A 12,091-nucleotide genomic window follows, 5' to 3' on the forward strand; every position below is an offset into this window, starting at 1 on the left:
CAAATTGTAAACTCATAGTCTGCTGTTCAGGACGGTTGTACGTTTACTGTACTTGTTCAAGGGCTAGCACAACCAATCGTCCCATGTCCAGCCTCTATTTCTTCGTGCATTGGCAAGGGTCCTTCGATCCCAATGTAGTTGGTTCATTACCAGTAGTTCCTTCCAGGTCACGACATCCTCGTCTGAATCAAATCGTTGTGCGCTCCGAGTGTACACTGTCACTGCAGCATGCAACATAGACTCTACCTAGTTACACCATATCTCACATTGCCGAGAAGAATCTCGCCCCATTCAAACGCACGTTTGACAACAAACGTCGTACACCCATCATGAGGGTTGAATACACTGGCCATGGAGAATGCGTGAGATGAATGAAAACGTGACGACGCAGTGCCACACACACCCTCATAGTGACACTGTGGGCAATTGAAGTGTGTGAGTTTCCACCGTGATACTGTCTGTATATCACAGCGCAGACACGACAAATGACCACGGCATCGAAACGAGACACAATGCTGCTTAAGTTACGGGGAAAGCCCTGGGGATGGCGGAGCCGACGACGTTGGAGACTGCGGGGACGACGCCGGCCTACAACTACTCGACATCATGAACGCTGCCATCATCGACGACATGAAAGACGAAGGGAGGGGGGGGAAAGCCCCAGGGCCTACCGGGAAATACAACACGCTCGCCTCAGACATATTCGTGGGTCCCGTCCACCATATTACCCATCGCCACGTGAAAGCACTCTTCCATTTCATCCGGGGACAACTGCAACGCCCGTCCCACGGCGATCGTATCGCGCAGCAAATTTTCAATCAAATGCTTGGCTTCTCCATGGGGCCCTTCTACACACACCATGAAAGGTATACGTCAAACATAGTCTTGCTTCACCAAAGTCAACAGCATCACAGCTTCATCAAAAACAGAACGGTATCATCATATACCGGGGACAAAGGTGCCCAGCGACGGCCCACTGTCCCGTGCACGGGCGGCCCCGTCGCCGCCAAGTCCGTCTGTGGATGTCGCAGTAGCAGCGCGTTTGGCCAATTCGATAATGCGCACGGCATCCACCCTATACATACATATAACACATCACATTCGTCGTCGCATTCAATCGTCCTACTCTAGACTCATAATGCATGTAGAAACGCCCCATACACTTTGCACATACGTACCGAGGGGACTCGGAGTATCCGAGGACGACATCCGCGGCCTCTTCGCTCAAGTCGATGATGTTTCCCGTGGGGATGGCGAAGCCCACGTCCGCATTCAAGTGGGAGAGCGCATTGGCGTTGCCCGACGCGATTAACCCCACGACTTCGCCCAGGTCTTGCAGCGTTTCCACGAGGAGGTCAATGTGCGCCGGCGACGTGCCTTCAAACACGACGACGGGGTGCTCCATCAAAATGTGCTTCCAGTCGCCAAACGTGTTGGAAATCGAAATGGCCGACGCAGCCACGACCAGGGGCGACAGGTCCATCATGGCGGCGGTCGCGTCTTGCACGCCGAGCTGGACGTTGCTGAGGGGGACGAAGCGCGTGCTAGCATGCGAATCCACGGGAAAGTCGGACGAGGTCGGCGTGGCGTCGACGGACGACGACCGGCGGCGGTGGTACTGCCGCGACGGCGCGGCCAGCACGGTGGACACGAACGACGACCCGTCGACGACGAATTCCGACTCCTCGGCTAAAACAAACACACTCACGTCGGCGGCGTGGCAATGCGTGACGAGGTGCACGAGATCGGGCGAAGCCTTGTCCTGCAGCCCCAACGCGCCGAGGTAAATCATGTTGGACGTGGGAAAGTTGAACTGTGCCATGTCCAACGCGATGTTGCCCACGGGAGGAAACTCCACCGGGTCCAAGTACAGCTCGGCCACGCCCACCACGTCCTCACCGCGCGCCTCCAAGCTCTCCAGCATCCTTTCGATGTTGGTAAAGTCTGCCGTGTCCAGCACCACCACGCCTTGGCCCTTGCGCACTTGACCGCAACGGCTGAGCACTTCCCGCGCGGGCCCTTGCAGTACTACCACGTGGGCACTGCACTCCGGGTCGAAATGCACATACACATCGCAGCCACTGAGCTGTCCGCACAGCGACGCGGCGTACCGGCTCGTGCCCGTGAAAAGGTCGCAGAACCGAGAAATCGCCGCTTGGTCCCGGGAGTTCAGCGACGGGTGGGAATGACACGCGGAGAACGCACGCATGAGCGCGTTCGCGTCCGAATTGGCCTTGTACGTGTCCATGATTGTCGTCGCGATCGCAAGCTCCACATCATCCGTGGAAGCTTCAGCGGGATGCAGACCCGCGTCGGCCGCCGTCACAGTCACAGGGAGGTCGGCGCCAAATGACGCCGTGACGACAGTACGCTGGACCACACAAGAGTGTTCGACGACCAGGGCGGTGATTTTCGAGAGACATGCAGGAACTTGTTCGTTCTTGCACGCGACACCCAGGGTACGAACGTCGTCGTAGAGCTTGGTGTTGGGTGACGGATCGCGAGTCCGTTGGGACTGTAAGACTGTGTTCGAGATCACACCTAGAACAGTGTCCGCGCCAATGCGGCACACCACGCCTTTCCCCACGCCTTGGGTAATCGTCGTGCCATAGAAGAGCATGTTGGCGGCTTGCATGTACGGCAGGTTGACGCCTGGGGAATCAAAGACTGATACGGTCGTCGCACTGCGCGGCAACGGCGTCTTCTCCCCCGTGAGCGTGAGGTGAGTCACCACCATATCCTCTGCTTCGACGAGTCGGACATCGGCGGGGACGCATTGTCCTGTCTTCAAGGAAATGACGTCTCCAGGTACGAGGTTCTCGGCGCGTGTGTGGATCCACGTGCCTTCGCGCAGAACGGCCACGAGTTCGTGGATAGCGCCATGCCCCGTCTCGACGTCTGTCGGGAGAAGATTCGGCCGGTACGTTGGCTGAGCTTGCAGTTCCGCGACATGCGCCGAGGTGAGTCCATAGACAAGGTCCGTCTGGAAGCGCATCTCCAGCGCGGCGACGTCGAGAAGATGCTCGTCCGTGGCGCGACGGGGACTCGTACTGATGCGACCCATGTAAGACTCTTCTTGGCCGCTGAATATGAGAAAATGAAGATCCCAGTCACGCAATAAAATTCTCAGTTTCATATAGAAATAGTATGTATATTTAAATTTGTGAAAAAAAGTGGCGCGCCAAACAAAAAGATACACCAGTTTCATCGGTTTTTGAAACTTAGACGGAACATGTCTGGGCGGCGGAAGGGAAGGCCCACAGGGACGATGATGGGCCGTTGGAACATTGCTGACGGCATCATACTCCTGGGTTGGTGGTATCCGCGTGCCCGACTTGCACGCCACAACACCACGGCAAGCGTGACTATACGAACGACCACTGAGGCCACACGACGATGACGATGCCATGGTTCGTCTCGTCCGTCCATCTTCGTGGCGTCGTGATGTAACGTAACGGCAGGTTTCTCGACGGTCATAACGTTGACAACGATGGCGACAGGGAACGGCGCGTCTACGACCCACTCACAGCATTTACTCGTTCGAGGTGCTTGACATACCCCGTGCTTCAAATGGGAGGAAAACACACTTCCACGGCGAAATCTCCCTCTTTCGGATGTGCTACCGGCACAAACGGGACCTTCCATGACGCAGTATGTCGCTTCACCATGGATGCTCATTTCGAAGCATGGCGCCCTTTCGTTGCTGTGTGTCGATGTCGGCATGTCCGTAGGTGACGTGATTATCGTTTGGCTGTGTAGTCGTTGCACTGTCGCGACGCCTATGAGCTATAAACTCATCATACGCAAGGTCGGCGATTCCGAGCGAGGGAGCGCGTGGCATTTTCAAAGACCACTTGGGCAGGGCATGAAGTCTTGAATTGTGTTGGTTTGGGTACGACCGAGCCAAGAAACACATCTCCAGCACGTTGAATCCTAGCTTGGCATTGCAGTATGATTGGACACTCTGGTCCGTGGTTAAGGGGCGGATAGCGAGTATGTACATAGCTCGTCGTGGGGAGAGCATTCAGCGGAGACGACAGCAACGCACGTCTACAGCGTCAATGCGATAGCTGCAACGGCGATGGGTTGCAGGCATCAAAGTTGTCGGAAGTTATTGTAAAGACCTTAAGACTGACACTCTAATTCCCGACTCTGAGCCCACCACGTCAGAAACCTACTAACTCATACTTACTTGATGATAACAACTTCACGCGATCAAGGCATGATGAGCGTGGTCGAAGCGTGGCCCAACTGGCCAAATAAAGTGCAGCCGTACTACTCAATTGCTGGCTCAGCACAAGTCCCAAACGGTAGTCAACGTACATATACTAACCGATCAGTGATCCGCCAAAACATTTTATCCAATAACATGGTTTCTCGAATTGTATTGGACAAAACAAAACCTCTTACAATATTGACCTCGTGAGAAATAATGCACGAATTGTCCAACACTCCACCCTGTCAATACCTCAAAACTTCATACATTTCTAAAACTAATACTACGTAGTATACCTTTATCATATTATATTTTCAGCTAAAGATTTTGGATTTTGTTAAACTGAATTCAATACTCACTTCAAGTATATATTTTGGCGGATCACTGATCGACTGTGTAAATAGCTCAACTTTCTAAATTAATTGGAGAAACATGAACTGTCAGATCCGATCGGTTTTGAATCCTTGTGAAAGCACTTGAAATTGGCTATCAGAATGTGTGTCCATCTTTGTTCTAGCACAAATAGCCGCTGAGTAGTAATTCAAGAAGGAAAAAATCCTAATTTTGGCGGATCACTGATCAGTCACGTTAGTAGAAGATCACCTTGCCAGTAGTAAATGTCAAAGTAAGTGTCTGGCCTGGTTGGTTACCCACGCCAGCCAATCCCCCCTAGCTACGATTTCACATGTAGTCTCCGTCAGCACACAGGTACTCGTCGATAGTGTACTGTTCATAGCTATGCACTCACGTCCCCCATATCTATATCCCCCTACGCCCCCATATAATAATCAATTATACAGCAACAACTGTCTTTTCACAGCAATGTTTCACCGAGCGACGGTTGAGTACATCACACCTTCTATCGTTCGGATCACACGATGCTATAAATAGCCACATAAGTCAACACTCATATCTTTCCACGGCGCCACTTGGTTTTGTTCGTTGTAATATCTATATATCTCGTTCCTCGGTGGTATGGGTATCCAAGACCACCGCTGCAAAGCTCACGCCAAGCCATCGACGCCTCCTCTGCTGGCCACGCTCACGTCGGCGGCCGCCTCGAAATCGTATCGACATCGAACCCTCACCAACCAAGACCTCGAGCACCTTCGCGCCGACTTGGAAGCCATTTTGCAAGAGTTTGAGCCAGACAACGCCGATGCTACTACGGCCACCGACCTCCTCAAACAGTACGAAGGCCTCGAGTTGGAACTAGTCGAGTGCTACCGGTACTTTTACACCAAGGACGGGCGACCACTGCAGCTCGTGGTCGACGCCGTCGAACGCACGGCGCTGTGCACACCTGAGGATGGTGCTGACAACAACAACAGCCCAGCGATAGGACGACATAGCCTCGCCCAAGCCCTGCGGAAGCGCCTATCGCTCCCTAAACCAGCGATCGCCACGTACTTGAACGCCAAGTTGATCGCCAAGTTTCGAAAATCGCAAGGAAAGCCATCGGGGTCGAAAATGGAAGGGATTCGCGGCCCCGAAGTGCCACCCCCTCCCCCTCCTCCATCCTCGTCGTCGTCGTCGTCGTCGCAACAACAATCCCATCAACGTAAAATAGCTGGCATTGCTTGGGGCTACTCTTTGTTGCTCACACATGTTGACGCCCGTCGTGTAGGCTTTCGAATGGCCCAAACGACCAAGGCGATGGCAACTCTAATGAATCGGTACACACTCCGTCGATCATAGATAGCTTAGCTTGCCTCGCTCCAGTAAAAGTCAGCCAACGACCACGTTCTTGTAGCGTTCGAGGCCACAGTTCCACAACAACTACCACCACGGACAACTCATTCAATCCGTACGAAGTCAAGCCACGGTGAGAATATATGCCCATCGCAGCAGCGCCGTTTGTGTACATTGCCTTTCAAATAATCAAAGACTTATCAGTGTATATCTTGCACGTGGTAGCAGTCACAGCGACGGAGGTTGTCGACGCAGCGGCGGCGCGGAGGCAGCTTCCTCCATGTCGTCGCCCATGGAAGTGCGATGTCTAGACACGGGCGAGGCCCTGCATGCAGACCACGTCAACCAGCAAGTACGTGACATCCCTCGCTAGGCTACGGCAATACTTGCTGGCGATTGTGTTCAATGAGATGCTTTGGACTGCACGTAGGTGCTTGAGCACAAGACCAAAGAGTTGCCAAGTAAAGGCAAGCTAAGCTTTCGGGACAAAGTGATTGTGTTTTTGCAAAAGTACGACATGGCGGCGGTCGATGGCGTCGACGACTTGCTGGCGTATGGGGGCAAGACCAACGAAGACATTTGGGAAGAACTCCAGGTATTTTTCGTGATATATATCATTTGGTAGGAAATGATATATGTATGACGCACGCGATGATGACATCAGATCAAGTACAAAGTGAACCAGCGGTCGAGGTTGGTGCATTTGTTTCAAAAGTATGATCACGACCGCGTCGCCAGCGTCGATGTCCTGTTGGAAGATTACGCCGGGGAAGTCGAAGACATGATTGCGTACTACAAAGCCAAGTATGCCGACCAACGCCGCGCCGATCTCATTCGAAGTGACCCGTGCACGTGGAACCCAGGCCAGGCGAACACGTACCAGCTGCTCCCTGGCGGCCAGTAGGTGACATATCGCGGGGTAGACTGCCTAGTGGAGCTACTGTAGTCGAAATGATGTAGTACTACTACTAGTACTACTAGTCTGTAGAAGTCGAGGGCTAACGTAGAGTCGACCTTGGACTGGGAGGCGGCTGGATGTATTATAATTCGACGATAACTTTGCATTGTGTTGCTTTGTCAATGACCACAGTGTTTGTCAGTGGACTGGGGCTGTTATCGCTAGTAACGTTTAGCATTACTAGTATATATATACTAGTAATGATATATATGTATATATATATACTAGTAATGATATATATATACTAGTAATGATATATATATATATATTATATACTAGTAATGAATGTATATATGCGTTATTCCTCCTAAGTATAATAGAAAGCCACCACGGCAGTGCCAACAACGAACGCGTGCTCAATGTGTTCGGTAGTTTATCTTTGCACTCAAGTCTTGCAAGAGTAGCACAATAATGTATCTCCTTCTCCATAGATCGCGTCACTAGTACTACAGTATCTAGTTAGTTGGGGATTCCCCGTCGACAGGCATGGCATCGCGCAGGCTAGCCGGCAGTTCGATGGACTCCAATAGCCGACGGAACATGGCGATCACGGCGTCGATGCCTGTGAGCACACCAACGTCCACGGTCGATTGGTCAAACTGCACATGCGCAAAGTCGATGAGGCGGACGTCCACGGCGCCGGCGTTGCTGGCGTCGTACACAAACAAAAGCGAGCTGGCGATGAAATGGAACTCGGTCTGGACAGCTATCCACGCTCGGATGGCGTCCAACTTGACAAGAAACTGACAACACATTACAAACCATTATCACATTGAACCAGACTTGGAAACGAATCGAACAAGGTCGGACGTACGTGATGCACGCGGTCGGCGCGGGCTGCTACGTGGGGACTTCGACTCCCAGTACGTCTTGGCGGCTGTTGGCTTTGGTTGGGAATAGATGGCCTTTCGCCACCTTCAAAGAACCGCAACAGACTCTCTTCGATGGCCTCTATCGTGTCCAATGCTCGAAAGTAATGCTTGTCATATTCATGGTAGCGCTGCGTCGCGTCCCAAAACACTTTGATGCCCTGGAGGCGGAACCCCAGGGTCGCTTGCAACGGACACTTCGCCGCTTCCAAGGCGATCTTGTCGGGGGAGGCCGATGGTTCGTACGACTGTGTGCCGATTTTGATGTCCATGATGCATGGATGGGTCATGCCGCCAACCAAGTTTTCGAGCTGCAAGTACCGACGGAGGTCTGAGGACGAAGATGGCAGCTCGATGACACCGTGGAAGGACGGGAAGTACGGGATACGAGGCGAGGATGAAGCGAGGCGCTCGTAGAAGGCCAGCTCGGTTTCCCCTCTGTTCTTGTTCTGGAATGGCTTTAGCACCCGGCCCTGGTACACTTTCAAACCTACGACATGTTGATATAGGCAACCTCGGTCGATGAACGTACTAGTTTTATCGCAGGAATGACCGCCAACTTGATGCGCCATGGCCTCCAGCACATGGGTCCTGGTGTGGTGTTGACGCCGCACAGCCCGATACAGTAAGTACCCACCGGCGACGGTCGCTATCGCCACGCCTGCCAGCGTCGACATGGCCTGCCGCGTCATGATGATCGCCCCCGACTGGTCTCTGTGCACAAATCGATTACTGCACTTCCCTAACCTTGATCATGATGTTCCATGAATTCTATGACGGGATAATTCAAAATAATGTTCCGTCGAGTACTGACTGTTACAGTATTACTTTGAAGTACTCCGGAGTACTACGTAGTACTACTACTAGTACCCTTTCCCTGGGTTTTACAAAACGTAGTACGAAACACACCTACTACTAGTAGTACTAATGGTTTCACTCATACTCCTTGGAGTATGCTTTTCCAACTACAACACCACAAAAAGCACGCTTGACCACTTCGTCCCACAATCCTCACAAAGCAGCAGTGTTGGCATACTGTACATCAAGTGTAATTTGTCAGACATGTACACCATGGTATAATCCCAGGCTCGTTTCGCCCTTCGCACACAAGTGGCGGGTATGGCTGCACGAAGTGGTGGATTCGGTGTTTGCCACGACTCGTTATAAGCACCAAATCCATGAATTCGAGTTACCAGATGTGCCGCGGCCCACCTATAGTATTGACGATGATGCGGGCGACAATTGATCGGAGGTAAACCTTCCCACGGAAGGCCGCCGGCCGCCCTAACAAAGAGGCAAAACGTGTGCCTCTCACCTGTCGAATGACACTTTGCGTACATGCGTTTGCATGCAAAGAATATCGATGCCGTGTTGTTGCGACCGCAGCAGGTCTCTGTGTTCGCGAGGTTCCGTACCCAACTTGGACGACTACGGCGACGAAGTTGCGAGCGATTCGGCTACCTTATGGGTCATGAACTAAACCTTGGCAAATTGATACTGGTACGTATGTATAGTGAAAGTTGTTTGTACGTTTCGTACTTTGCATCGTCCACTCCACACTGAGGCCATGCAGCCATTGTCTGCCAACTCATCGATTGAATTATGTACAGTACGTACAATAACTTTTAGTAGCGTATTTTGGTTTCCGCTTTGAGTGACCTCTGGACTGGTATTTCGGGTATCTTAATCCGCAACAAGAAACTGTTGCCGTGGATCTACGACGGGCTTTGCTCGCTCGGAGTCGCGTCGATTGCGTACAAAGTCGCAGTCGCCGCGCTACCCTTCGAACACGCACCGCAACGGCATGCTCCTCGGCTGTGGCGCCGTTGGTTGGTCCTGGAAGCCACCGGTGCGTCGATGGCCCTGCGGGTTCCCGGCTGGGACGCCGTCAAAGCCGAGTACAGTACAGTAACTCGGCGTTCCACAGCGGTCTGAACTGGTGATTTCACTTATAGTTAATACTACTATTGTAGTACTACAGTTGTCGTTGTATCTACTACTGTATACTACATACTCCTCCATAGTTAGTATCGACGCACTGTCACACATGATAGTATTATTAATACTATCATAGTAGTAATACTATTAATAGTACTATTGTAGTACTACAGTCGTTGTATCTACTGTTATCTACTGTTACAATACTCCTCCATAGTTAGTTTCGACACACTGTCACACATGATTGCAATGGAATTGATGTACATGAATATCATCTTATGTACAGTATGCAGTCGACCACGAAGGAGGACGTTTCTACTGTCATGACACGAATTTAACCGCGCAACTTGAGAAACATGCGCTTGATCACGCGCGCCTACGTAATTACTCCCAATCAGGACCACATATATATGAATAACACTGGTGCACAGTACTTCGTAGCTGACTGTATGCGGCGGCAGTTCGTTGTTGCCGGCCGTCGCTTCCATCTATACAAAATTGTGGTGTGTACTGTATCGCATAGTAAAGTCGTCATCTGTTACCCCCGTGGTCGTGGGGATGTCTTTGCCGTGCGTGTCGGCCGCATCGAGGAAATCCTACCCACTCATCCCCTTCAGATGAAATACATCCTCCCAATCAACATCATCGCATGCTATTACGAGAATGTCGGCCATGGTCGAGTCTCGAATAGTGGTCATGTGCTTGGCCAACGTCAACGCTAGGCCGAGAAAACATCTCTTGGCGTAGTACCACGTGTCCGTGCCTAGCTTGCGATGATACGGCTCCATGCTCTAACATGATCATATTCAAATTCATAGCCAAGAGTCGTCTATTAGTCGTAACTACTACCTTCATGACGCGGCAAATGCCAAAGTCGTAGTTGTTCTAGACATATACCGTTATATACTCACTCGCACATGAGTGAGCTGGGACCAACCACTGGAACACTATTATTATTATGTCCAGTTGGTGGCTCTGCTGTGGTGATCGTCGTTTGTTTACCTTGGAGCAGTACAGCGTGCCAATCACAAGGTTGACAATGCACAGATGAAACAAGCGCTTGTCCGGGTCCCGCGTCGCCTCCTCCTCTTCTTCGCGCTCAATCGACCGCAATAGCTCTTCGGCCTTCGTATGAGCATCATCAGCACCATATCTTTGAATACATGTGCGGCCACTTAAGTACCTTTTCGTTGTCCGTGTTCATGACATAACATACGCACAAATTGGCCAAAATGATAGCTTGCACTTCGAGTAAATTCTCCTACTCATTCCCATCCATTGGTCGGACTGAAACAACGAACGAGCGGTCCGTAAGAACTTACTTGGTGCTTCTTAACAAACGGTTCGTAGTACTGAATCGCCTGTTCGTACTTGTTGCCTATAAACCATTATGAAAGTAAAAGAAAATACTTAAAATCAAAAACTATCCCCACACTAGTGGACACATTCTATCCTCAAATCATACCAAGGCATTGCATGGTCTATTTATTATATATATATATATATCGTCGAAGCATTGCATGGATACATATATTATGTATTTACTTCGGAGTAGTAGTTATAGATATATGTTTATGAATATATGTGGGTATGTATCATATATATATATCATCGAATCATGCCCAGGTATTGCATGGATATATAAATATAGGTTGATAGATATTCATATGTTTCAAATTAATATATATATATATATATATATTATCCTCGAATCGTGCCCAGACATTGCACGGATATATATACGTTTCTAAATATATATATATTCCTCGAATCATGTGTAGGTAGGTACACTAGTATATATGTATATACATATTTATATACTAGTATATATATAGATACAAACAAACCTTGAAGGAAGAACACGTGCGCCACGTTGAGCTTCCAGCTTTCGTGCTCGGAGCAAAACTCGGCCGTCTGTCGAAATATCTTTTCGACTTGGGCGTAGTTGGCTCTCTCCCAATAAATATTGGCCTGTGCCATAAGCACCGGCATAAAGTCTTCGAGCGCGTCGTCGTACGCCTTGAGCGAGAGTTTAATCTCGTCATTCGATTGGGCAATACGCGCCGCCTGGATCTTCTGCGTGAGTTTACGCAGGACGTCCACGTGCTTGGTGGCGAGGTCGTCGTACTTGCGATACGCTTCCTCGGGGGACGTTTGCAGCTACACCATCGAGTAAAAAACGTGTGATGGATTACCCCCTCTACTCTCCTTGCAATAAAATATACATCGTCATATATATATATATATATACATTGCACACTAGTGGCCATGTCGTTAGTTTAGCAGACTAGTGGCCATATATATATATATATATATATACATTGCACACTAGTGGCCATGTCGTTAGTTTAGCAGACTAGTGGCCATATATATATATATATATATATATACATTGCACACTAGTGGCCATGTCGTTAG

General features: G+C 50.3%; 4 protein-coding genes across 8 annotated transcripts in view; 1 reads left to right on the forward strand and 3 right to left on the reverse strand.

The window, feature by feature from the left end:
• Window positions 1-492: 492 nt before the first annotated feature.
• On the reverse strand, window positions 493-3,094 carry H257_02760 (hypothetical protein). Of its 5 annotated transcripts, none has more exons than XM_009826552.1 (4): window positions 1,179-3,094; window positions 948-1,075; window positions 672-845; window positions 493-594 (listed from the first exon to the last, which is right to left on the reverse strand). In XM_009826552.1, the coding sequence occupies exons 1-3, from the start codon at window positions 3,062-3,064 to the stop codon at window positions 694-696; spliced, it is 2,166 nt and encodes a 721-aa protein (XP_009824854.1). In that variant the 5' UTR covers window positions 3,065-3,094; the 3' UTR covers window positions 493-594; window positions 672-693. The 5 variants fall into 5 exon arrangements, with proteins under 5 accessions (XP_009824854.1, XP_009824857.1, XP_009824853.1 ...); XM_009826555.1 differs by having other exon boundaries at window positions 493-667; window positions 729-845; window positions 1,179-3,089; XM_009826551.1 differs by having other exon boundaries at window positions 493-667; window positions 729-848; window positions 1,179-3,089.
• Window positions 3,095-5,144: 2,050 nt separating this feature from the next.
• On the forward strand, window positions 5,145-6,995 carry H257_02761 (hypothetical protein). Its single transcript, XM_009826556.1, has 6 exons — window positions 5,145-5,777; window positions 5,844-5,892; window positions 5,970-6,041; window positions 6,137-6,260; window positions 6,339-6,503; window positions 6,573-6,995. Exons 1-6 carry the CDS (start codon window positions 5,192-5,194, stop codon window positions 6,810-6,812), a joined length of 1,236 nt encoding a protein of 411 aa, XP_009824858.1. The 5' UTR covers window positions 5,145-5,191; the 3' UTR covers window positions 6,813-6,995.
• Window positions 6,996-7,165: 170 nt separating this feature from the next.
• H257_02762 (hypothetical protein) lies at window positions 7,166-8,509 on the reverse strand. The gene is made up of 3 exons (XM_009826557.1): window positions 8,268-8,509; window positions 7,681-8,225; window positions 7,166-7,609 (listed from the first exon to the last, which is right to left on the reverse strand). The coding sequence occupies exons 1-3, from the start codon at window positions 8,425-8,427 to the stop codon at window positions 7,322-7,324; spliced, it is 993 nt and encodes a 330-aa protein (XP_009824859.1). The 5' UTR covers window positions 8,428-8,509; the 3' UTR covers window positions 7,166-7,321.
• A 1,408-nt stretch (window positions 8,510-9,917) lies between these two features.
• H257_02763 (hypothetical protein) overlaps window positions 9,918-12,091 on the reverse strand; it is an 8,560-nt gene continuing 6,386 nt past the window's right edge. Inside the window, exons 12-20 of the mRNA XM_009826558.1 lie at window positions 11,521-11,740; window positions 10,996-11,051; window positions 10,857-10,934; window positions 10,676-10,798; window positions 10,523-10,558; window positions 10,333-10,464; window positions 10,216-10,269; window positions 10,108-10,161; window positions 9,918-10,049 (exon numbers count right to left, since the gene is read on the reverse strand). Coding sequence (XP_009824860.1) covers window positions 10,008-10,049; window positions 10,108-10,161; window positions 10,216-10,269; window positions 10,333-10,464; window positions 10,523-10,558; window positions 10,676-10,798; window positions 10,857-10,934; window positions 10,996-11,051; window positions 11,521-11,740 — 795 coding nt within the window. The 3' untranslated portion in view covers window positions 9,918-10,007. The remainder of the gene's footprint in view (window positions 10,050-10,107; window positions 10,162-10,215; window positions 10,270-10,332; window positions 10,465-10,522; window positions 10,559-10,675; window positions 10,799-10,856; window positions 10,935-10,995; window positions 11,052-11,520; window positions 11,741-12,091) is intronic.

The sequence above is a fragment of the Aphanomyces astaci genome, assembly GCF_000520075.1.
Source record: "Aphanomyces astaci strain APO3 unplaced genomic scaffold supercont1.4, whole genome shotgun sequence".
Lineage (NCBI taxonomy): Eukaryota > Oomycota > Saprolegniomycetes > Saprolegniales > Verrucalvaceae > Aphanomyces > Aphanomyces astaci.

What these genes read in the sequence shown, in the direction of transcription:
- H257_02761 (XM_009826556.1), top strand. Translation starts at nt 5,192, where the DNA reads ATGGGTATCCAAGACCACCGCTGCAAAGCTCACGCCAAGCCATCGACG. An exon ending in ATGGCAACTCTAATGAATCG is followed by an intron (nt 5,893 to 5,969) that starts GTACACACTCCG and finishes ACGTTCTTGTAG; the next exon opens with CGTTCGAGGCCACAGTTCCA. An exon ending in ACATTTGGGAAGAACTCCAG is followed by an intron (nt 6,504 to 6,572) that starts GTATTTTTCGTG and finishes TGATGACATCAG; the next exon opens with ATCAAGTACAAAGTGAACCA.
- H257_02762 (XM_009826557.1), bottom strand. Translation starts at nt 8,427, where the DNA reads ATGACGCGGCAGGCCATGTCGACGCTGGCAGGCGTGGCGATAGCGACC. An exon ending in TCATTCCTGCGATAAAACTA is followed by an intron (nt 8,226 to 8,267) that starts GTACGTTCATCG and finishes AACATGTCGTAG; the next exon opens with GTTTGAAAGTGTACCAGGGC. An exon ending in GCGCCGACCGCGTGCATCAC is followed by an intron (nt 7,610 to 7,680) that starts GTACGTCCGACC and finishes ATGTGTTGTCAG; the next exon opens with TTTCTTGTCAAGTTGGACGC.
- H257_02760 (XM_009826551.1), bottom strand. Translation starts at nt 3,064, where the DNA reads ATGGGTCGCATCAGTACGAGTCCCCGTCGCGCCACGGACGAGCATCTT. An exon ending in GCTGGGCACCTTTGTCCCCG is followed by an intron (nt 849 to 947) that starts GTATATGATGAT and finishes TGGTGTGTGTAG; the next exon opens with AAGGGCCCCATGGAGAAGCC. An exon ending in GTGCTTTCACGTGGCGATGG is followed by an intron (nt 668 to 728) that starts GTAATATGGTGG and finishes ATTTCCCGGTAG; the next exon opens with GCCCTGGGGCTTTCCCCCCC.